This window comes from Mesoplodon bidens, assembly GCF_964165515.1.
Source record: "Mesoplodon bidens genome assembly, chromosome: 11".
In the NCBI taxonomy this organism is placed as follows: Eukaryota; Metazoa; Chordata; class Mammalia; order Artiodactyla; family Ziphiidae; genus Mesoplodon; species Mesoplodon bidens.
The window spans coordinates 14,823,065-14,845,729 of record NC_138167.1 but is presented as its reverse complement, the minus strand read 5'-3'; the positions used below and the strand labels follow the sequence as shown (position 1 = coordinate 14,845,729).

General features: G+C 40.9%; 1 protein-coding gene across 7 annotated transcripts in view; it reads right to left on the bottom strand.

The window, feature by feature from the left end:
- Positions 1 to 17,958: 17,958 nt before the first annotated feature.
- PLEKHA5 (pleckstrin homology domain containing A5) overlaps positions 17,959 to 22,665 on the bottom strand; it is a 238,676-nt gene continuing 233,969 nt past the window's right edge. For 6 of the 7 annotated variants that reach the window (XM_081249187.1, XM_081249183.1, XM_081249191.1 and 3 more), the window contains 3 exons: positions 22,221 to 22,366; positions 20,748 to 20,853; positions 17,959 to 18,848 (listed from right to left, as the gene is read on the bottom strand). In XM_081249187.1, coding sequence (XP_081105313.1) covers positions 20,759 to 20,853; positions 22,221 to 22,366 — 241 coding nt within the window. In that variant the 3' untranslated portion in view covers positions 17,959 to 18,848; positions 20,748 to 20,758. The remainder of the gene's footprint in view (positions 18,849 to 20,747; positions 20,854 to 22,220; positions 22,367 to 22,665) is intronic. The other variant, XM_081249188.1, reaches the window with a different exon arrangement.

Here is a 22,665-nt window from a genome sequence, read left to right as displayed (position 1 = left end):
GGGGCTTCCCTGGTGGTGCAGTGGTTAAGAATCTGCCTGCCAATGCAGGGGACACGGGTTCCAGCCCTGGTCCAGGAAGATCCTACTTGCCGCGGAGCAACTAAGCCTGTGCGCCACAACTACTGAGCCTGTGCTCCAGAGCCCATGAGTCACAACTACCGAAGCCCACACGCCTAGAGCCCGTGCTCCGCAACAAGAGAAGCCACCGCAGTGAGAAGCCCGCACACTGGAATGAAGAGCGGCCCCTGCTCAACGCAACTAGAGAAAGCCCGCACGCAGCAACGAAGACCCAACGCAGCCAAAACTAAATAAATAAAATAAATAAATTTATTTTAAAAAAAGAAATAAAGAAATAAAATGTAGATTTAATTTATTTGGTTCCAATTAGTTTATAAAAAGTATTCTCTATATTTTTATAAAGAGCATAACATTGGCAGATTAATAAGAACAAGAAAGAAGTAGTTACCGAGTGTACCTGCATGTTGATTAGGAGGGAAATCTCAATGAAGAAGTTAATTAAAAATTTAAAGAAACACTTCAGGAAGTTTTAAAATCTTTGCTGATTAAAATAAATGACAATAATTTGTTGCTCTCTATCATTTTGGAAGAGATAGGACATTCGGTCATTAATATCTGCCTATTTGTAAGATAAACCCAAGTCGTAAGTTACATCTACAATGCTGTCCTTATTCACTCGAAATGCCCTTTAATATCCTACTAAGAAACCTCCTATCCAATTACTTAAGAACACTTCAACTTCATAAATTGTGAGCTGTTTGGACAGGTTGATTCAATTAAGAGTATACCCCCCCCCAAAAAAAATCCATGTAACTATTGTTATAAAATTCTTTAAAATTATGCAAAAGCCATATGATCTTCCTGAGGTAAGACTGAAACACAAACAGCGCTGTTTTCTTTCTACTGTGTGTTATTAAGTTTAATTGCTTCATTCTCATGATTGCTTTTGAAAGAGAAGAAATCAATCAAGCTTTCACTGAAAGTGGATACCACTGCATTATGTATGAGGTTGGCAAGGGAAAAGAGACCTGTGACCTAAAAGGAAATCGGGATCTAAAGCACTTACAAATGTGAGGCTCTTACGCGTCCAAGTCTCCTTTGTCAAGAGGCATGCTGCCCTTGAACATGAACTTCAACATTATTCACTTATATAAGTTTCTTAAGTTTATTTTTTAAGATCAGGCAGGCCCTTGAATGTGAAGAGGATGCTACTGATATATTAAAGAAAATATAAGGACACGCTTTCCCCAGGAGTGTTGAAAAGGTTCTGTCTACACTGCTTTCTTAAATCCCTTGGGAATTTACAGCATTGTTTTTGAGGTGACAAAGCAGGATTAGAGGTGGTGATGGAAGAAAATGTGCCTGTGTTTGAATCCCCTAGTCCCCTGGGGGGAAGCCTTTGGTCTCCTTGGCACCAGAGTTCAACAAGCTGAGTGAGTTGGCCTAGATTCTTCATTTAAACACAATTATTTCACATCCGAAATTTTTTTTAAGATATGTGCAATTTATTTATTTTTATTTATTTATTTTTTAATTTTTTGGCTGCACCCCAAGGCATGTGGGATCTTAGTTCCCCGACCAGGGATCAAACCCACGCCCCCTGCATTGAAAGGCGGAGTCATAACCACTGGACCGCTGGGAAAGTCCCTCGTACCTGAATGTTTTAAGTGAGATTCGAGGGGTAGAAAAATAATCCTTGTGTTTCTCCCCTCATTTCTGAATCTGTCTACACACTGAGTTTATTTCCTTGCTATAACAAGAGGTCACCACTAGGAACTGCTGAAATTCACAGTGATTGATTGATTGATTTGATATATACATATAACATATACTTATATATATAACATTCACAGAGTTTTCTTTTTAATTTTTTTTGAATTTTTGAATTTTATTTTTTTATACAGCAGGTTCTTATTAGTCATCAATTTTATACACATCAGTGTATACATGTCAATCCCAATCTCCCAGTTCATCCCACCACCACTGCCCCCACCCCGCCCCTTTCCCCCCTTGGTGTCCATACATTTGTTCTCTACGTCTGTGTCTCAATTTCTGCCCTGCAAACCGGTTCACGTTATAACCCATGTTACCTTCCACCACAGTTCCAGAGCAACTTCTCATATTGAAAGCCTTCTCATCCAACCTGCCAGCAAGACGGAGCTTTATTAATGTTAATTTGTTTGTTATCTTTGTAGGCAAGATGCAACAGGCTGGAGAAATAGCTAGCAAAGATAGGATATCTTAGTTGGGAAGAAATCTTAGGAGGTAAAATAAGAATTTGGTAGGGAAAGTGTCTTTTAACGGCCTTCTCTCTAGAAAAATCCCATAGACTTCTGCTCTGACAGAGATTTGATTCTCTAATCATTATAGTTCCATTGAACCTAGATATCATTAACAAACAACTTAAAAGCCATGTTTCTACAAAAAGGCAGGCATTCTCTTCGTAAGTTTCCAGTTTCTCTTTTATTAAGACACATTTTAGTCTATCAAATGGTTGAACTTGGAGCCGGGCTTCCAGAACACACAGCCCTTCTTTCGCAGCCCTTGGGAGGATGGAGAGGGGACAAAGGGAACTAATATTTTTTGAGCTTCTCCTTAGAGCCAAGTACAGGACTGGGGAATTTCCCAACTTCTCTTACGTACAGAAGAGGAAACTTTGGGGGAAGTTATGATGTCTGAGGAGGGGCCGATGGTTGGGTGAACCGTAAGCAGTGACCACAGACCGGTTCATGCCACCATCCCCACTACCTTGCTGAAGAAGTGACCCCTGGTAGGAAGGGAGAAAGGCAGGGTTCACTGTCATTCAACTACAGCAAGTAGAATAGAAAAGCAATGAAGTTGTGGGTGTCCTCTTTGTTTGGGCAGTGCTAACAGAGCGTCCCTCTGCGCCGTAACTATGTCTTATACATCCTATACAACATGCAGCACAGTGCTGGAAATACGGTGGATCCTCAAAGGAGGTTTGTTTGTTTGTTTGTTTGTTTATTTATGGCTGGCTGGCTTTGGTTCTTCTTTGCAGTGCGCGGGTTTCTCTTGCAGTGGCTTCTCTTGTTGCAGAGCACGGGCTCTAGGTGCGTGGGCTTCAATAGTTGTGGCACACGGGCTCAGTAGTTGTGGCTCACGGGCTCTAGAGCGCAGGCTCAGTAGTTGTGGCGCACGGGCTTAGCTGCTCTGTGGCATGTGGGATCTTCCCGGACCAGGGCTCAAACCCGTGTCCCCTGCATTGGCAGGTGGATTCTTAACCACTGTGCCACCAGGGAAGCCCAAAGGAGGTTTTTAGAATTAATTCCATCATCATCCTTTAAAACATATGTTTAGGACATCCCTGGTGGTCCAGTGGTTAAAACTCTGCGCTTCCACTGCATGGGGCACAGGTTCGATCCCTGGTTGGGGAAGTTCCGCATGCCTCGCAGTGTAGCCAAAACAACAACAGCAAAAAAACCCCCAAAAACAAAAAACATACATTTAATGTCAGTTGTCATCACTTCTGTGACAGATTTTAGTCATCATTTGAGTCCATTTTCTAAAAAACACTAACCATCATCTGAGCCTTCAGATCACCATCGCAGATATAATAATAATGAAAACATTTCAAATATTGCCAAGAATTACCAAAATGTGACACAGAAAAGCAAAGTGGGCAAATGCTGTTGGAAAAACCGTGCCAATAGACTTGCTCAATGTGGTATTACCCCAAACCTTCAATTTGTAAAAAACACAAACCTGCGAAGCACAATAAAGCGAAGCTCAATAAAACAAGTTTGCCCATATTAAAAAACAACAAACACTTATGACATACTTATGCATTCAGTGAAGATTTACTATGTGCAAAGCACTCTGCTAAGCAGCAGGGATACAGCGATGATACACACATGTAGTTGCTGGCCTCAGTGGTTACTAAGTGCTGTGATAAGGGAGAAGTTAAAGCTGTGAGGGACACAAAAGAGGAGGGTTTCATCCTGAGAGGGGTGACACAGTCCAGAAAGAGTGAGGTCTAAGCTGACTCAAGGGTAAGGAAGCATTTCTTAGACGAGGGCACAGTGTGTGTGAGTGAGTGTTTGCGTCTCTACATTCCGTGAAGCGTGCGCCAGCAGGCAGATTTGAGGGGACAGGGTAGTGAGAGGATTAAGTGCACAGACTCTGAAGCCCTCTGTCTTTTTTTAAAACAATTATGGTAAAATACACGTAAGATAAAATTTACCATTTTAACCATTGTAAAGCGTGCAATTCAGTGGCATTAGTACGTTCACAACTATCTTGTGTAAAAACGTCACCACTATCTAGTTACAAAACTTTTTCATCACCCCAAATGGAAATCCCAGGGACTTCACTGGTGGTCCAGTGGTTAAGTCTCCATGCTCCCAGTGCAGGGGACCTGGGTTCCATCCATGGTCAGGGAAATACATCCCACATGCACACGGCAACTAAGAGTCTGCATGCCACACCTAAAGATCCTGCATGCTGCAAGTAAAGATCCTGCACACTGCAACGGAATACCCTGCACGTGGCAACGAAGATCCAGCGCAGACAAATAAATAAATTTTTTTTTTTTAAAAAAGGGAAGAGGGCTTCCCTGGTGGCGCAGTGGTTGAGAGTCCGCCTGCCGCTGCAGGGGACACGGGTTCGTGCCCCGGTCCGGGAAGATCCCACATGCCGCGGAGCGCCTAGGCCCGTGAGCCATGGCCGCTGAGCCTGCGCGTCCAGAGCCTGTGCTCCACAACGGGAGAGGCCACAACAGTGAGAGGCCCATGTACCACAAAAAAAAAAAAAAAAAAAGGGAAGAAAATAGATTGAGGGACTTTCCTGGCAGTCCAGTGGTTAGGACTCCATGCTTCCACTGAAGGGGGCGCGGGTTTGATCCCTGGTCAGGGAACTAAAATCCCACAGGTCCCGCGGTGCGGCCAAAAAAAGAAGAAAATAGACTGAAAGTAAGAGGTAACTCTGCGTTTGGTTTAGAGGCTGGTGTAGTAATCCAGGTGGGAAATCATAGTGGCATTGAGGGTGGAACTGAAACCAAGCAGGATCCTGTGAGGCTCCTGGGCACACAAGCCTTTCTGTCCCTGTTTCTTGCTTGTAGGAAATAGAATCCAACCTCCATGACCTTTCCTGAGTTCCAAAGGGCAGATTCAAACAGCTGCTAATCAAGGGAGGAGTAGCCAAGAAACCACCTGAGGCCAGGAACCAGAGAAGCTCATCAAGATTACCTGAGACCAGATTAGAGGATTGCAGGCCCCGCACACACCCTAATCTTATCAGCAGCCCCACCCTTGAACCGCTGCTATAAAACCCCTCATCAAATCCTCCTGGGTTGGGACACATAGTTTTTGGGGGCAGGAGCCCACTGTGTCCCCCTTTGCCTGGCAAAGCAATAAAACTACTCTTTTCTGCTTCACCCCAAACTCTGTCTCCGAGATTCAATTTGGCACTGATGCACAGAGCTCTTGGCATCAGATCTAAGTAGATATAATCAAGAGAGCCTTAGAAAATAAAATGGACAGAAAGGTATATGGATCAGATGTAAGCATATGCTGATCTTGCTGATTTTACCTCTTAAATATAAATGTTACTCAAATACAGCTAGATTTCTCCAACTTATCACTTCACCTGTGTAAGCTATCATCATCTCTCAAGTAGACTGCTATAATGATCTCCTAGAGCTTCTGCATCTCAAATATTATTTTTATTCCATATCTATTCTCGATCTTTTCTAATCTCGTCTCCGTATTGCAAAGTGATGTTAATGAAGTATTTCAGACATACAGAAAGTAGTAAGGAATAATGTATATTCATGTATCCAACTCACATGTTAAGAAAATAAAAATAGGGAATTCCCTGGCGGTCCAGTGGTTAGGACTCTGTGCTTTCACTGCCGAGGACCTGGGTTCAATCCCTGCTCAGGGAACTAAGATCCCACGAGCCGTGTGGCGTGGCCTAAGTAAATAAATTAATAAAATAAAAATACACCTGGTTGTGTCCCTCTTGTAACCTCTCCAATCATCTTCTCCTCTCCTCAGTCTACCTGTATTTAAATATTGCAGATAAACACCCAAATCAGCATGGTAGACACCTCTATCATTTCCTCACACGTCTGTATACTTTTACAACATTAGTATGCGTCCCTTTGTGTATCTGTGTCTTTTCTTGAATGCTTTCATGCCTCATAGAGATAAAGTCACATTGCATGTGTCATTCTGCCACCGCTCTCCACCCGCACCTCAATTAAGCTCCTGTTAGTGTTCATGCTGAAACGTGTTGTCCTGGTCCATTTGTTTTCAATGCAGTGGAATCTTTTCATTGTATGCATATACAAGAATGACACACTTATCTATTCAAAAGGCAGATCCTATCATGTCAATCTCCTGCTCAAGGTACCTCAAGCAGTAGAAAACTGCTGAGAACTGCAATCACATCTGGCTTCATTTCAGGCTCCTTCTACCAACCAAAGCCTGTCCTAAGCCCCTGGCTTGTTCCCCTTCTACTAAGTAACTCCTACTCACTCTTCAGATCTCAGCTCAAATTTGCTTCCGTGAGAAAGTCTTCCCCACCATCTCTACCACACCTGCTGGATCGCTTCCTTTACATGCTTTCATAAGAAGTTTCTAGAACAAATAACTACATGGTTGAATTCCTGTTAGTACCTCCTTACCCAAACTAAAAGTCTGCAGAGGCCATATCTATTTTTGCTCACATTGCATCTGCAAGAGCCATACCAAGTGCTTGGCACTTAGTAGGCATTCAATAAAACTTGGCTGAATGAACGAGAACAGAAATAAGTATTAGAAATATTTTCCTGACTAGTAGATACGTACTTCTAATTAATTTTGCTTAATTTAAACTTGTTAAATACTATTAAGCCCACAGACAATGTACTGATCCAGTAAGCTTTTATTCAGCAATTCATGAATCAGGTAGCATCCAATCTAGCAGATAGAAAGGCACTCCAAAGAGCTGTGCAAGGCTAGAGATTTTATAGACAAAAGCTAGAAGGAACAAGGAATTATACTAGGCATTCCCTGATTGGTTAAAGCAGGACCACCTTCCTTATATGGGGTAAAGGGGAACTCTAGCTGGGTCAGGTAACTTGTGCTGAGCTGGCAAGTGCTGACTGGTTGACCTAGGTGTTCCTTTTCTGGGAGAGCTGAGGAGAGAAACTTAGTTAAGTTTTGGTTTGCTGATGTGGGGCTTAGCATGAGCAACTCCATCTTGGGCCTATTTTAGATATTTTGACACCACTTATTCTAGAATTTAATTTCAAACCCTGATTGGGTGGCTGGGACTGCATACACCCTCCCTCTGTAAACAACTAGAAAACTGGACAAAATATATGAAACTATTCTTTTCAGACAGTGGACAACAAGAGTGCAGGACTGTGAACAAAGCTGAGAGAAATGAAACCAATGAGATAAGCCCTACTTTGCTCCATAGGCATTTTGAGGACAATGGTGCAGGGAGGGAGATCCCAAGCAGAGATAGCACTCACTTCAAAAGAAGAAAAAAAGACAAAAAGACTAAAGAACAGATGAGATAATAGCAAACAAATAGCAAGATGGTCGATTTAAACTCAACCATGTTGAGGGAATTCCCTGGTGGTCCAGTGGTTAGGACTTGGAGCTTTCACTGCCATGGCCCGGCTTCAATCCCTGGTTGGGAAACTAACATCCTGCAAGCCTCACGGCTCAGCAACAAAACAAAACAAATAAACAAACAAAAAACTCAACCACGTTGGGCTTCCCTGGTGGTACAGTGGTTAAGAATCCGCCTGCCAATGCAGGGGACACGGGTTCAAGCCCTGGTCGGGGAAGACTGCACATGCCGCAGACCAACAAAGCCTGTGCGCCACAACTACGAGCCTGCGCTCTAGAGCCCACGAGTGACAACTACTGAGCCGGCATGCCACAGCTACTGAAGTCCGCGAGCCTAGAGCCCATGCTCTGCAACAAGAGAAGCCACCGCAATGAGAAGCCCACGCACTGCAACGAAGAGTAGCCCCACTTGCCGCAACTAGAGAAAGCCCGCATGCAGCAACGAAGACCCAATGCAGCCAAAAATAAAGAAAGTAAGTTTTTAAAAAAAGAAATGCACTTTAAATATAAAGACACATATAGGGTGAAAGTAAAAAGTAGAAAAAGATATATGATGCAAACACCAATCATAAAAAGGGTGATGTTCCTATATTAATACCAGACAAAGTAGACATGCAAGCAGATAAGGCAAGGGGTCGCTGGAGATAGAGAACCAGGCAGGGCTTTCTTGATATAAGAGAAGCCATTTTGGCCTAAGGCATTTTGTGATCCAAGCCTGGCTACAATGCTTGCCCTTGAACGGGTCTCAGTGATTAAAGACCTTAAGGGAACAAAAAATGCAGAAACAGAAGACTGTTATCAGGCAAGTGAAGTAACAAAAGTAAAGATAACAAATCAGTTGTAAAGACACCCAGTACTATTTCAATGGTAAAGACTAGCCTAAAGCACTGTCTTGTGCTGTCTTGCAGAATTTAAATTCCCCCTCTGTTGCTCAACCACCAGATCAACTGGAATCTAAGGGATGATGATGTTGACTTTTTCTGACCCTCAGTGACTTCAGTCAACTAAAGCTTGGACTAGACCACCCAAGCCCCTTCATGAATATGCATGAATGCTTAGCTTAAAACTTACCCAATTTTGCTGTCCAGGGAGACACTGCATTGGGAAAGATCCCTGGTGTTCTCCCTACTTGGTGCAAGTAATAATAAATCCTTCCTTATCCAGATCTTTGGCTTGGTCGCGTCTTTCGGCTTGATACCCACCAAGAGGCTAACCCAGTTTTTGGGTAACAGACACAAGGACAAGGAATTTCACCAGAGTTAAAGAGCAATACATTTCATAATGACAAAAAAAAAGTCAATTCATTCAGAAGACATAGCAATCCTAAATATGCATGTACCTAATATCAAAATTTCAAGATATGCTAGGTGAAAACTGACAGAACCAGAAGGAGAGATAGACAAATCCACAATCACAATTTTAGGTGAAGCTTCCACTACTGCTCTCAGCAACTGATAGAATATCTCGAAGGACACAAAAGATGTGAACAACATTATCTTTTCAAGTACACATGAAACATTTACTGAGATAGAGAAAATCTGGAGACAAATTAAATCCCAATAAACGTAAAATGATTAAAAAACTACAGAGTGTTCCTCTTTAGTACAATAGAATTAAATTGGAAATTAATTACAGAAATTATCTGGAAAGCTGCCCAGATATCTGGAAATTAAACAACAAATTTCCTTGTAACTCATTGGTCAGAGAAGTTGCAAAGGAAATTAGAAAATATTTGAAAGGAAACACAATCCATCAAACACAATCAATAGAATGCATAAACTCTAGCCAGAGTGATTAAGAAAAAAGAAAGGGGGGCTTCCCTGGTGGCGCAGTGGTTGAGAGTCCGCCTGCCGATGCAGGGGACATGGGTTCGTGCCCCGGTCCGGGAAGATCCCACATGCCGCGGAGCGGCTGAGCCCGTGAGCCATGGCCGCTGGGCCTGCGCGTCCATAGCCTGTGCTCCGCAACGGGAGAGGCCACAACAGTGAGAGGCCCGCGTACCGCAAAAAAAAAAAAAAAAAAAAAAAAAAAAGAGGAAAAAAAGAAAGGGAATATACAAATTATCAATATGAGGAATAAAAGAGGGGACATCTCTGAAGATATTAAAGCGTTAATAAGGGAGTAGCATGAACAACTTTATGCCAATCAATGAAATGGGCCAATTCACTGGAGACATAAATTACTAAAACTATTTCAGGAAAAAATAAAAAATTGGAATAGTCCTATATCTAATAATTAAATAAAATTTATAGTTAAATACCTTTCTGCAAAGAAAACTCCATGCTCATATAGCTTCACTGTTGAATTCCATTAAACATTTAAGGAAGAAATAACACACAAACTCTTTCAGAAAATAGAGGCGGAAACCCTTCTGTGTATGAGGTCATTATCTGACGACACCAAAACCAGACAGTCATTATAAGAAACGAAAGCTGCAGAGTAATATTGCTTGTGAAGGATAAACGCACAAAATCCTTAACAAAGCATTATCAAATTGAGTCCTGAAATAGAAATGCAAAGGACCTAGACTAGCCAAAACAATCTTAAAAATGAAGAACAAAGATGGAGAACTTACACTATCCGATTTCAAGACATATTACAGTAATCCAGATAATGTCACACTGGGGAAAGACCAGACGTATAGACCAACAGAACAGAATGGAGAGTCCAGAAACACAAATATATATATAATTATATTAGATATATATATAATTATATATAAAACGTGTACATAATTTTTATTATATATTACATATTTATTATATATAATTTATAAAATAATATGTAACATATATATTATATAAAATATATGTCATATATATATAAAATTCTTTTTTCAATTGATTTTTGACTCTGTGAAGGCAATTCACTGGGGAAAGGAAAGTCTTTTCAACAAATGGTGAACCACTGGATATCTACATGAAAAAAAGTGAACACTGATCTTTATTTCATAATATAAACAAATATTAAACTCAAAATGGACCATATACATAAAAGTAAGAGCTAATAATATGTAAGTTCTAGGAAAAAAGTATTGGAGAAAATCATTGCAACCTTGGTATAGGCAAAAATGCTCAGATGAGATAATCTAATCACCAATTATAGAAGAAAAACTTGGTAAATTGTATTTTATCAACACTGAAAGCTTGTTCTTTGTGGGCATTGTTAAGAAAACTAAGAGACAAGCCACAAAATCAAAGAAAATATTTGTAACACATGTATTTAATCTTATATCCAGAATATATGTACCTTAAAACAAAAATAAGAAAACAACCCAATAATAACTTGGCAAAAAATTAGAATAGATGCCTCATGAAAAAAGACATAGGACTCGCCGATAGCACATGAAAACATGCTCAACATTTATCAGGAAAAGCAATTTAAAAGTAGTGAGATACCGCATACCCTAAATAGAACGGCTAAATTTAGAATGGCTAAAATTAATGACTGATAACACCATGTGTTGGCAAGGATATGGAGCAAATGCAACTCTCATAGGTTGCAGGTAGCAATGTAAAGTGGTCCAACCACAATGGAAAACTATTTGGCAGTTTCGTAAAAAGTTAGACTTACATCTAACCATATGACCTATTAATTCCACTTCTATGTATTTAGTCCAACAAAATGAAAACATATATCCACACAAAGACTTCTTTTATATAGCAATGTACATGCAGCTTTATTCATAACAGCAAAAAACTAGAAATAACCCAAATGTCCATAACAGATGAATGGATATACAAATTTTGGCATATCCATTCAATGGAATATTTATTCAATGGAATAAACTATATATGCAACAAAAATGAATTTCAAAAACCTTATGCTGGGTGAAAGAAGCCAGACCAAAAAGGGTACACTATATGAGTCTATTTATACAAAACTCTAGATAAAGCAAAACCAATCCACAGGGTCAAGAAGTACATCAGTGGTTGCCTGGGGTGGAGGTTGCCAGGGGTAGGTCGGGGATATGATTTGCCAAGGTACAAGGGAACATTTTGGGTCTTACGGTTTTCTCGTTATACTTGGTTTTGAATCATTCTAGAGTGTCTCATGGCTAAGATTTGGAGGTCACGTAGGAGAAGAAGGCCTCATCAGATGGAAATGATCTATACCTTGATTGTGGTGGTTAGATGGGGCTTACATATTTGTCAAAAAAAAAATCACCTAACTGTACACTTTAAATGGATATATTTTATGTAAATTATAGCTTACTAACAGTTCATCTAAAAAATGAAATGGTTAAAAAAAAAAATGCGGGGCTTCCCTGGTGGCGTAGTGGTTGAGAGTCCGCCTGCCGATGCAGGGAACACGGGTTCGTGCCCCGGTCCAGGAGGATTCCACATGCCGCGGAGCGGCTGGGCCCGGGAGCCATGGCTGCTGAGCCTGCGCGTCTGGAGCCTGTGCTCCACAACGGGAGAGGCCACAACAGTGAGAGGCCCGTGTACAGCAAAAAAAAAAAAAAAAAAAAAAAAAGCGTCTTCCTTGGATACGCTCCAGACTTAGTGAATCAGTAAGTTGGGATGGTAGGGCTAAGTGGGGGCAGAAAGGCCTCATCAGGTTGATTTTAACTGACTGACTCGTTTACCTCCTGTTTCAGGTCCAGTGAGAACTTAAAAATGGAAATTTATTTTCTGTTCCTTATTCTAAAACTAAGACATGATTGCTTGCCCAAAAAATTCAGGGAATGTAGAAATCTTTAAAGATCCAGAATTAACATTATCATATATATCAGGTTCTTCTGCAAATGTATAGTATACACATGTATTTTTAACAACATGGAGTCCTATGAAACATACTATTTTATCAACTACTCTTTTCACTAAATGTACAGTGAACCACTTTTCATAGATTAACCACACCACAAGAAGTGACTGCTTACAATGGGTATTCTCTCATTTATTTGAACAGTTCCCCAAATATGGACATGTAGGGGCTTCACTGGTAGCGCAGTGGTTGAGAGTCCGCCTGCCGATGCAGGGGACACGGGTTCGTGCCCCGGACCGGGAGGATCCCACAGGCCGCGGAGCAACTGGGCCCGTGAGCCATGGCCGCTGAGCCTGCACGTCCGGAGCCTGTGCTCTGCAGCGGGAGAGGCCACAACAGTGGGAGGCCCGCGTACCGCAAGAAAAAAAAAAAAAAAGATGGACATGTAGGTTGTGGGGTACTTTTTGCAGCTTGGCCTACTCAACACCGACTTCAACTCCCTTCTCACTGCCCTGTTCAATTCTAAAAGCTGGTAAGATAAACACTTGCTTTCTCAGATACCCGGGCAGGTCCGGTGGCCATGTCATCTGGGTCTGGCCAATGAGACAGAAATGGAAGCAGCTAATACTGCCTCCTGGGCTTCCTGCTCCCGAGGGGGCCTGCACTTGGGGGCCCCAGGTACAGCAGTCACTGCCTAGAGCAGAGAAGGAAGAGGGCAGTCCGGTTCCCTCACAGCACCCCTCAGTCTCCAGACAGCCCTGGATGCCCCTCTGTTGGACTTCTAATGGCATGAGATAGACACCTTACTTAAACCACTAACAAAACAAACCACAAAATGCCGCTGGGTACTCACTAGGTTATTTCCAAGAAAAATTCCCGGAAGTAGAATTGTTGGATCAGAGTATGCGTTTTTAAATACTTTTGAAACGTTTTATCAATTGACACTCCCACCAGCCCTGTATTATTACTGACCTGCGTCCTTGGACTCTTTAATCAATAGAAATTGATAAGAGGACAGACGAGAACTTCACGCAAGGCTTTCTTGGTGCTCGTGCTGCAGCACCAGGGAACGAAAACAAGAAACAAGAAACAGGTGACCTTGCTCGCTTTCCGAGGATGGCTGGCTGGTTCCTCAAATGGGCGCGGGTGAGGCGGATTGGTGGGTGGGACCAGAGGCGTGGCTTTGGTGGTCTGCCCTCCCTGACCCCCTCCCTCGGTGGTGCTGTGCGCAGGGGTCATGCGCAGTATCCTGCTTTTGCTCCCGGCACCTCAGACATGGCAGTAGGTTTGTAGCCTTTTTGTAGCTTGTTGTTCAAAATGGCTGGGACTGCAGCATGCATGCAGTTATTTTTAGTCCTTTATAGTTTCTTTGTATTCTGTTGCTTGAGGAGGCGTTTACACTCTGCACTCCAGTAAAGGGTCCCAGGTCCCAGGCTATCTCTATATAAATTTACAACTTTCTCTACACTCTGCCAACTCAGGATATTATCACTTATTATTTTTATATTATGAAAAACAAAACAAAACAGCTTTATAGCGGTATAATTGATATACAAAGAACTGCACAATTTGATGAACGCAGACATATTCAAAGACCTGTAATACTATCACAACAATCAAGGGAATCTACACATCTAACCCTTCCCAGAGTGTCCCTGTGTCCCATCGTGTTTTTGTGTGCGTGCAGGCAGTAAGCACAGTTAACGTGAGATCTGCCGTCTTAAAATTGTTTTCCAGGGCTTCCCTGGTGGTGCAGTGGTTGAGAGTCCGCCTGCCGATGCGGGGAACATGGGTTCGTGCCCTGGTCCTGGAGGATTCCACATGCCGCGGAGTGGCTGGGCCCGTGAGCCATGGCCGCTGAGCCTGCGCGTCCGGAGCCTGTGCTCCGCAACGGGAGAGGCCACAACAGTGAGAGGCCCGCGTACCACAGAAAAAAAAAAAAAATTGTTTTCCAGCTTTATTGAGCTATAATTGACATATAACATCGTATAAGTTTACTTCTTAACAAATTTTGAAGTGCACAACATGGACTGTGGACTGCATTATCACTTCTTTTTGCACCATTTCCAAACTGATGGGTAAAAAAGATATCTCATTGTAATTTGTCTCATTTTAATTTGTCTATCTTTGATTACCACTGATAATTCATACATTTAGTGAATGCTTCCATTCCTTCTTTTGTAAATTGCGAGTTAGACCAGGGAACTTACTGGAAGCACCTGCTTCCCTCGTCTTTGGCTGTGGGCAATGTTGGGGGATATGGCTAGCAGCCAATTTGTTTGAAATTCCAGCAACTCCATTACATCCCTGTCACTTTCCAGTAGGATATTACAGACATGAGCTCTGTTTCAGGCCTGCTCTTTGGCAGTTTCCAGATGTCTCCACAAGCCCAACGCACTTGGGAAGGATCTTGGTGAGGTATGTTATGTCTCCAAGGAAAAAAAAAAGAAAAAAAAGCTAGGGATCTTTGAGCAGCTGCTATTTTAAGGTATATGCTGAACAAGTTTCTGAACAGCGTGAGTTGCTACTTCAAATACAGAGGGTTGAATCATTCATTTTCTTACATTGGGTGGAACCAGACAGTCCGGCAGTCAGAGAATAGCAATTTCTTACAGGTGACACGAATGTCTCCATATAAATCACGTACTGTATAACAAATAACATCATTTGGGTGAATAATGTAATGGATTTTTTCAGGGGTGCTCCTCCATGTTGACGTGGAGTGACACGTCTTCATTTACCCATTTTGAACTGGTGTTTTCGTAATCACCCAAGGCTATGAATAAGGAAGTATGAATTGGGTATGAGGGCTAGAGTAAAAATTCAAACACAGCTGGGGACCGAGGCAAGGCCAAAAGTGTGCGTTGAAGCGGACAGAGAAAAAGAGAGAGAACAGATATTCCAGGGAGCCTCAGCCTTTCTACACTTTTGCATGTATGGACGCCGGCTTTCTGAGGCATTTTTCATGAATGATTTGCAGCCTGCAGGACCCAAGAGGGACCCACAGGCTCTGGATGTCACTAACAGAAACTGGGGCTTTCAGTTCAAGGAGCAGACTGGTGGTGATCTGCGAGTAGTGACTGTAAGTAGCACTGTCCTTAGGAAGGTGGGCTGGTATCTCCTTCGCCCCTCAAAGCTTTCAACTGCGCCCTGCAACAGGAGGCTGACCTCTAAGGACTATATGAGAGATTCTCAGACTTTTGAGTCTCCGGATTCTCACAACTTAACAACTATTGAGGACTCTAAATAGCTTGTTTTGTGGGTTATATCTATTGGCACTTACGGCAATAGAAATTAAAGCTGAGAAACATTTAAAATATTCTCATTCATCGAAAATAACAGTAGTAAACCCACTACGTGTTAACATAAATAACATGCTTTTTAATAAAAAAAATTGATTTCCATTGTTGTACCGCTCTTTTCTATCGGGATTAACAGAAGACAGCTGGATTTTCACATCTGCTTCGGCACTCAGTCTGTTGACGTTATCAAAGGTCAGATAGCCTTTGGGAAACGCCGCTATTCTCTACTGAAGGAATGAAAGTGAAACAGGCAAATACCACATTAGTGTTATAATGAAAACAGTTTTGACTTCAAGGATCTTCTGAGAAGGTCTGGGAAACCCCCATCAGTTCCCGGCCACACTCAACACAACTCCTGTGACTTCTGAATCCACTGGGTTCAGCCATTGGGAGTCCTGGCAATAAGACAGTGCCATGGGAATACTTCTTGCTCTGACCCCATCCCTGCAGGGTTGCGTACACTGAGGCTGGCTTGGTCTCTTGAAAAAAGATCAAGGCTTCTTTCAAGTGACTTTCTTCTATGGGTTCCACTTACTTCTCCCCTTACCCCTTTGGGCCTAGGGATAGAACATCTCTGAGTTGTTGCATTTTTTTTTTTAGTTTTTCTACACTCTGTGCACACCTTTGTAAATAAAAACAGAATTTATCCTAATTTTTTACTACCACATGTAAATAAAACAAAAATTCAAAAAATAACACAGAGCCTTATTATGTGCCAGTGGTTCTCAAGGTGTGGTACCTGGAGCATCGGCATTTGAATCACCTGGAAACCTGTTAGAATTAGAATTCAAATTTTTGGGCCACACTCCGGACTGACAGAGTCAGAAATTTTAAGAATGGGGCCCAGCGAGGCTTCCCTGGTGGTGCAGTGGTTAAGAATCCGCCTGCCAATGCAGGGGACAAGGGTTCAAGCCCTGGTCCGGGAAGATCCCATACATCGCGGAGCAACTAAGCCAGCGTGCCACAACTACTGAGCCTACACTCTAGAGCCCACGAGCCACAACTACTGAGCCCGTGTGCCGCAATTACTGGAGCCCGTGTGCCACAATTACTGAAGCCCGTGTGCCACAATTACTGAAGCCCGCGTGCCTAGAGCCCGTGCTCCACAACAAAGAAAGCCACCGCCATGAGAAGTCTGCACACTGCAATGAAGAGTAGCCCCTGCTCGCTGCAACTAGAGAAAGCCGCGTGCAGCAACGAAGACCCAAAGCAGCCAAAAAGAAAAATAAATAAATATATTTTAAAAAGTGCTTCAAGTAAAACCAAAGTAACACACCACACACACACACACACACACACACACACACACACACACACACACACACACACACACACACACCAGGCAAACATAAAGACAAAAGCCCCACATAAAACCCCAAACAAATCCCAAAGAATAACATCAGCTCTCCCCTCAACACACCCATAAAAGATTGGTAACAATCATTGTGTCATGACTTAAAGGGAAATCATAATCTGTTGACTATTTCCCCTGAGAAGACTTCTGTGTGTCATCTTTAGAAAAAGGTAATATATGTAAACATGTTCGTATGGATATAAGGAGCTAAACATTCTTCTCCCATCTTCACCTCTCTTTTCATTCACCTCCTACATTAAAGCCTGTATCTATTTGCACTTCATTTTGTGTGTTTCTGTTTGGAGCAGATGAATTCTTATACATCTGCATTTTACATTATATCTAAATCCTCTTTAACATAGCATGGAAAAAAAAAAAAAAAAAGACTGACCAGCACCAATTTAGTTTCAGCAATTTTATATAGGAATCCCAAAGCCTCGTATTTCCTTGTACTCTGGGAACAATATACAGCCTGAACAAAAGGTTATAGTGGAAAGGAAATGTAATTGATTCTGAAGTGCGTGAACATCTGCAGAGAATGTGGTGTAAGAGACAATGATCTCTGCTTGTGAGGATGAAACGGTTTCTAGTTACCCATGTCAGAGAAATAACTCTGCCCCCCGCCCCGACCCCAAGTTCAGTCCACTAAGCAAAGCGAGGCTGCAGATGCCTTCTATGACACGGAAACCAACAGAAATAGGTATAGAAGACTTGACAAAACTACATTTGCCCAGTGGTGTTGAAAAGTCAGAAAAGCCTTACGCTGGTGCAAATTTTGTCATTAAATGTAATGTGACTGTGGCCAAGTCAGCTTCTCTCTCTGGGCCTCAAGTTTCTCGACTTCGACATGGGCGAGCTGAGCTGGATGACAGATATGGTTCTTTTACGATGCTCTTTCCAGTAAGATTAACAGACTACTTTTTCATCTAGAAGTCTCTTAAAGTCTCAGACTTTCCATTTTAGCTGGGAAGAGCAAAAATTCTAACACAAGTGATTTAAGAACATCAACATTTATTTAACATGATAAAAAAGAAATGAGATATGAACATTTGCATTTAAACAACAGTAAGTAGCCTCTAATACTTACATTACATGTGCTCATTGTATAATATATACACAATGAACATAATTACATTTGTACACAAACTAAGTACTGGATTTGAAAACCTGCTTATTGCTGTACACATCTAGTTCAATGAAGTATAAGCCCAGTACTTCAAAATACCTACATTTTAAATTGCTTTTTAAGAAAAAAGTAAGCGATAACATTTGTATCTAAGCTGACAAGAGTGTGGCATAACTGCTGACAATGCAATCTGACTGAGAAATAATTATAGCAGGAAACGGACATACTTCACTTAGCAGTAATAAAGTGGCACATTTTAAATATATATATAAAATTTTTACAAATCAAGGGTGAAACAAAGCATTGCAGTAGCCAAAATGGGAGGAAGAAGAAAAAAAAAAAAAAGGAAAACAAGCTTCACTGGAAATAATAACTAAATTTATGTACTGAAAAGTGAAAAGAAATATAAATCCACCTAGACTTTAGAAACATCAAAATCTGGAAATCAGCAACTAAGTAAGCTCTGGCTGTAGACCACACACTAAAAAGCACCTTTACTTATGTGCTCTGAAATCATAGCAGCAAGCTGGTGTCAGAATAATAACCTTGAGATTACATTACATAACCTTGAGTGTACATATGGGCCATTAAAGCTGTTTTGGAATAAACATTTTCCAGAAGTGATAAAATGATGCTCTGTGGCCAAAAGCATCAGAACTATGAATTTCATAGATTTAAAATATACTGTACAATATCTTCTCACATTGCCAAAGGTCCATGTCCTCAGCTTTGAATGGTTTCAACAGAAGTCAGTATAGCTGAAAAATACAAAGAAGTAAAATTACTTTGACACCTGCAAAGTTAATGAATGACCATTTCCTGAAATAACTAAGGGCCACATTCTCTAGCAATAGAACTGACAAGCATGGCCATGAAAATCCCCAAACATAATACAATTGAAGGACATCTTCTCTTCATTTCCATAAGCTTAATTCACAAAGCAAAGAAACATAATGCAATATGTGCATAGCAATTCAGATGAAAAAAAGGACCCAAACTTGTGGCTGAATCCACAAGATTGACAAAATGAGCAGAGATTTGCACAACTTTACTAAAATATGTAATACTATATTAAGCTGCCTACATAGCAGTGTCATTTGTAAAACTTTCCTAAGTCTTGCCAAAACTACTAGTTCAGAAAGATGACACATGCACAATGAGAAGATGGATTATAAAATAATGCAAGTTTGAATGCCACTCGTTGGTTGTGGTGACTGCACACCACAAAGCTAGAAAATATCCGGCAATCACTGTACCTTCCTCTAGTACGTAATACTACTGGCTCTTGGAATGAAAGTAAAACAAAACAAAATCAAACAATAACAGCTTAAGGAACCTGGAAATGTACTCCAGTTTTAACTGTGAACATTCTTGTTATCAGAATGGTCCAAGTACAATGAATTGTAACCTGTTTATTGAACCAAGAGATGATGGGAGTGGCTCTCAAAGTACATTTCACAACTAAGACAGACAGAGGCCATCAATCAATTCTTTGCACAGGAGAAATAAAATGAGCATAATGTTTATTATCCCTGTGTTTGGTGTTATTCTGTCACTAGTGGCAACTGCCACTTCTGAATGTATTAAGTTAAAAGTTTAAATATATGAGTGACAGAGGCAAGACACAGGTTAAGACTACAACAAATACAACAAATCCTAAAGATATACCAAGTGACAACAAACAAAGCCTCTTTTAGGCTCCAGACAGACATGATCTCAAATAAAAGTTAGGGAAATGACAAGACAGTTAAACATAAATCCTCTGGCTGAAAAAAAGGGACACAGATTATAGCTGCTACAAAAAGGTGTGAATGGACGTAGATGCTAGAAAATGAGCACTACTGGATGGAAAACTTAGTCTAAGTTGGTATTTGTACTCATTTATTTTGAGTACATTCCATATCTGGTAGATACTGAGAAAAAAAGTGCAGAAAAAGGCATAAAATGTTCACTCCATACCTCACAGCTTTTCTGAAAAATAAAAAAAGTATGTAAGTACAAAATTGAGGTAAAATTTAGCCATTGTTGATAAAGTTTAAAAGTAAGACACCTTAGGAAATTATTTGTGGTTCTAAAAGTGTGGTCTAAGGAACACTGGTTGAGAAAGGCCCCGTCTCCCTGTCCCCACCTGTGGCTTTTTTAAAAGCTACCTCCCTGATTTAAAAAATAATAATTATTTAGAAATAATTTCTGATGGATCTTAAAGATTTTACATTCCATATCTAGTTGGCTGTACCATAAACTTTTCTTTATTCTTAAAAATGATTAGCAAACTCCCAGTGTGGTAGATAGGTCACGCTGAATGTAAAAAACATTTCTGTATCAAAATGTAACGACTTGAATAGAATTCTCAGACCCAACTGTGGAAAGAAACGTTAGGTGGGAGCACCGCTGCAAAACACTGCAAAACCTTCCCTCCAAGTTTAGCTGTTTTTATGGATGAGGAAAGAAGAGACAGAGAAAATGTTGTTATGTAGCAAATCACTGAAGGGCTGATGTTGGAAATTTTGAGTTACTGCCCGTGGTTCAAACACTTGCTCTGCTAACTATCCCTAAAACACAGGCCGGAATTCATCACAGTTTTTATTCACCAAATCAACAAAAGTCAGGCTGAAAGCTCTAACAGTAAAGCACAAAAATGAAAGGAAACGACATACTTGTTCTGAGACTACACACACATGAAGTGTGAGCCTTCTGTGAGCTGCGGCTGAGTGGACGGAACGGGTGATGCCGAGGACTCGGGAGACGGGGACAGGCTTTGCACTAAAACACACCGAGAAAATGTGACGAGATCAAAATCCTGGAGACACCTTCAGAGAAGGAAATCCTGATGCTGCGATTCCCAACACAGAACGTGTGTCGGGAAGGAATTCTTAGTTGCATTTTGGCTCTGTTTTTTGCTATTCTGGCAACAGATTATTCAGTATGAAATGTCCCTTGAAGACTGGTTAAAAATTCTTTTTCCATGTACATCGTAAACTTATATAATGTTATATGCCAATTATATCTCAATGAAACTGGAAAAAAATAAATTTTTTTTTTTTTTTTTTTTGGCTTCAAGGTTAGTTTTCAGGTGTCTATCAGTGACTCACCCCTGTTGGGTCTCATTTTAAAAAGCTTTTCTAGTTGCATGAAGCTAAATACTGCAGATGGTATAAATGTTGTGGTTTTAATACACCCACACAACCTTTAACACAGACTTGGCATAATAATAACCGAATGTGATCAATGACAATTTTTAAAGAAAGTGAGAATTCCTGTACACATTGCCTTGTGAGTGATAAAGAGGCAAAGGAAAAAGTGCTTCATACTGGTTACAAAGGAACATGGCTGATGATATAAATTTCCATGTTATATGTATATGATACAGAAAATGCTCTTAAGAACAGTCCTGCATAATTGAATTTCATTGTACCTACCCTTCTGCAAATAGATTGGAGGTGGGGTTGGGGGGGGGAAGAGAAGAATTACTAGGGATAGCTTTTTGTTTATGGACTATGAGATGCAAAACTGATACATTACACTAGTGGGATGATTCCCCTACCCCCATCCCTTGGCAAAAGTCATAAAGAAAAAAAAAAAGAAAAAAGATGTGTGAAGAATCCAGAAAGTATAAAAGAAGAGCAAAGAAAATTTTATTTTTTCTTAACATGCTATGGATCATGATGTTCCACTATCAAAGAAAAACCCAGATGTGGATTATAGTAGGAGCTAAGTAAGTAAATCCATTCTACTAGTGTAGATATTCAATCTTCCACAGTTCCCAAAGGGGTAGGCTTATGAATACTCTGAGAATCCAGCGTCAGAGAAAAGTACTAAAAGATCTTCTTAGAAAAAAGTTTAAGGTATGTGTAAAGGTTCAGATTAAAAAAACAAATAAAACAAAACAAAGAGAAGGAACTGACGTCCAAGACAGGAGAGAGGGCGGATCTAGCTGCTCAGGCAGGGCTGGCCCTGTGCTCTGGTGCAACTGCAGCCCTCCTGACGGTGCAAGTGTGGGAAGGCAAAGGCTGCTTGGTCTGCAGTTGATGTTCCTGCGTGGCTCCCTTGTTAGAGTCTCCACATGGCAAATAAATTCAGAGGTTCAGAGGAAGCACCAGTAAGAAAATTAGGAAACATGTAATATCTACCTGCCATTGTCTGACTTCCTCTAGAAGCCTCAGGAGTTAGTTCATAAGAAATAACAGTTTCTTCCTGCTCATGAATATTGTCCTTTGTATTTTCTTCAGGGTGGCCTTCTGGTTTATGATTTGGGATCTGTGACTCATCTTGAGGGCTAATGAAAATAGATGGAAGTTTTAAAGTTCATTATTTTAGAATGCAATTAATTTTTTTCTTCCAACTTAGTGTTATGAAAAATCTTAACTATACAGAAAAGATGTCACCATCTGTACTTAACAATTGTTGGCATTTTTGTCCACATTTTGCCAATCTTATTTCATTCTAAACCCTCAGCCCCCAACTCCCCAAATTATCATTATTATTATTTTTAATTAATTAATTAATTTATTTATTTATTTTTGGTTGCATTGGTTCTTCATTGCTGCACGCGGATTTTCTCTAGTTGCTGGGAGT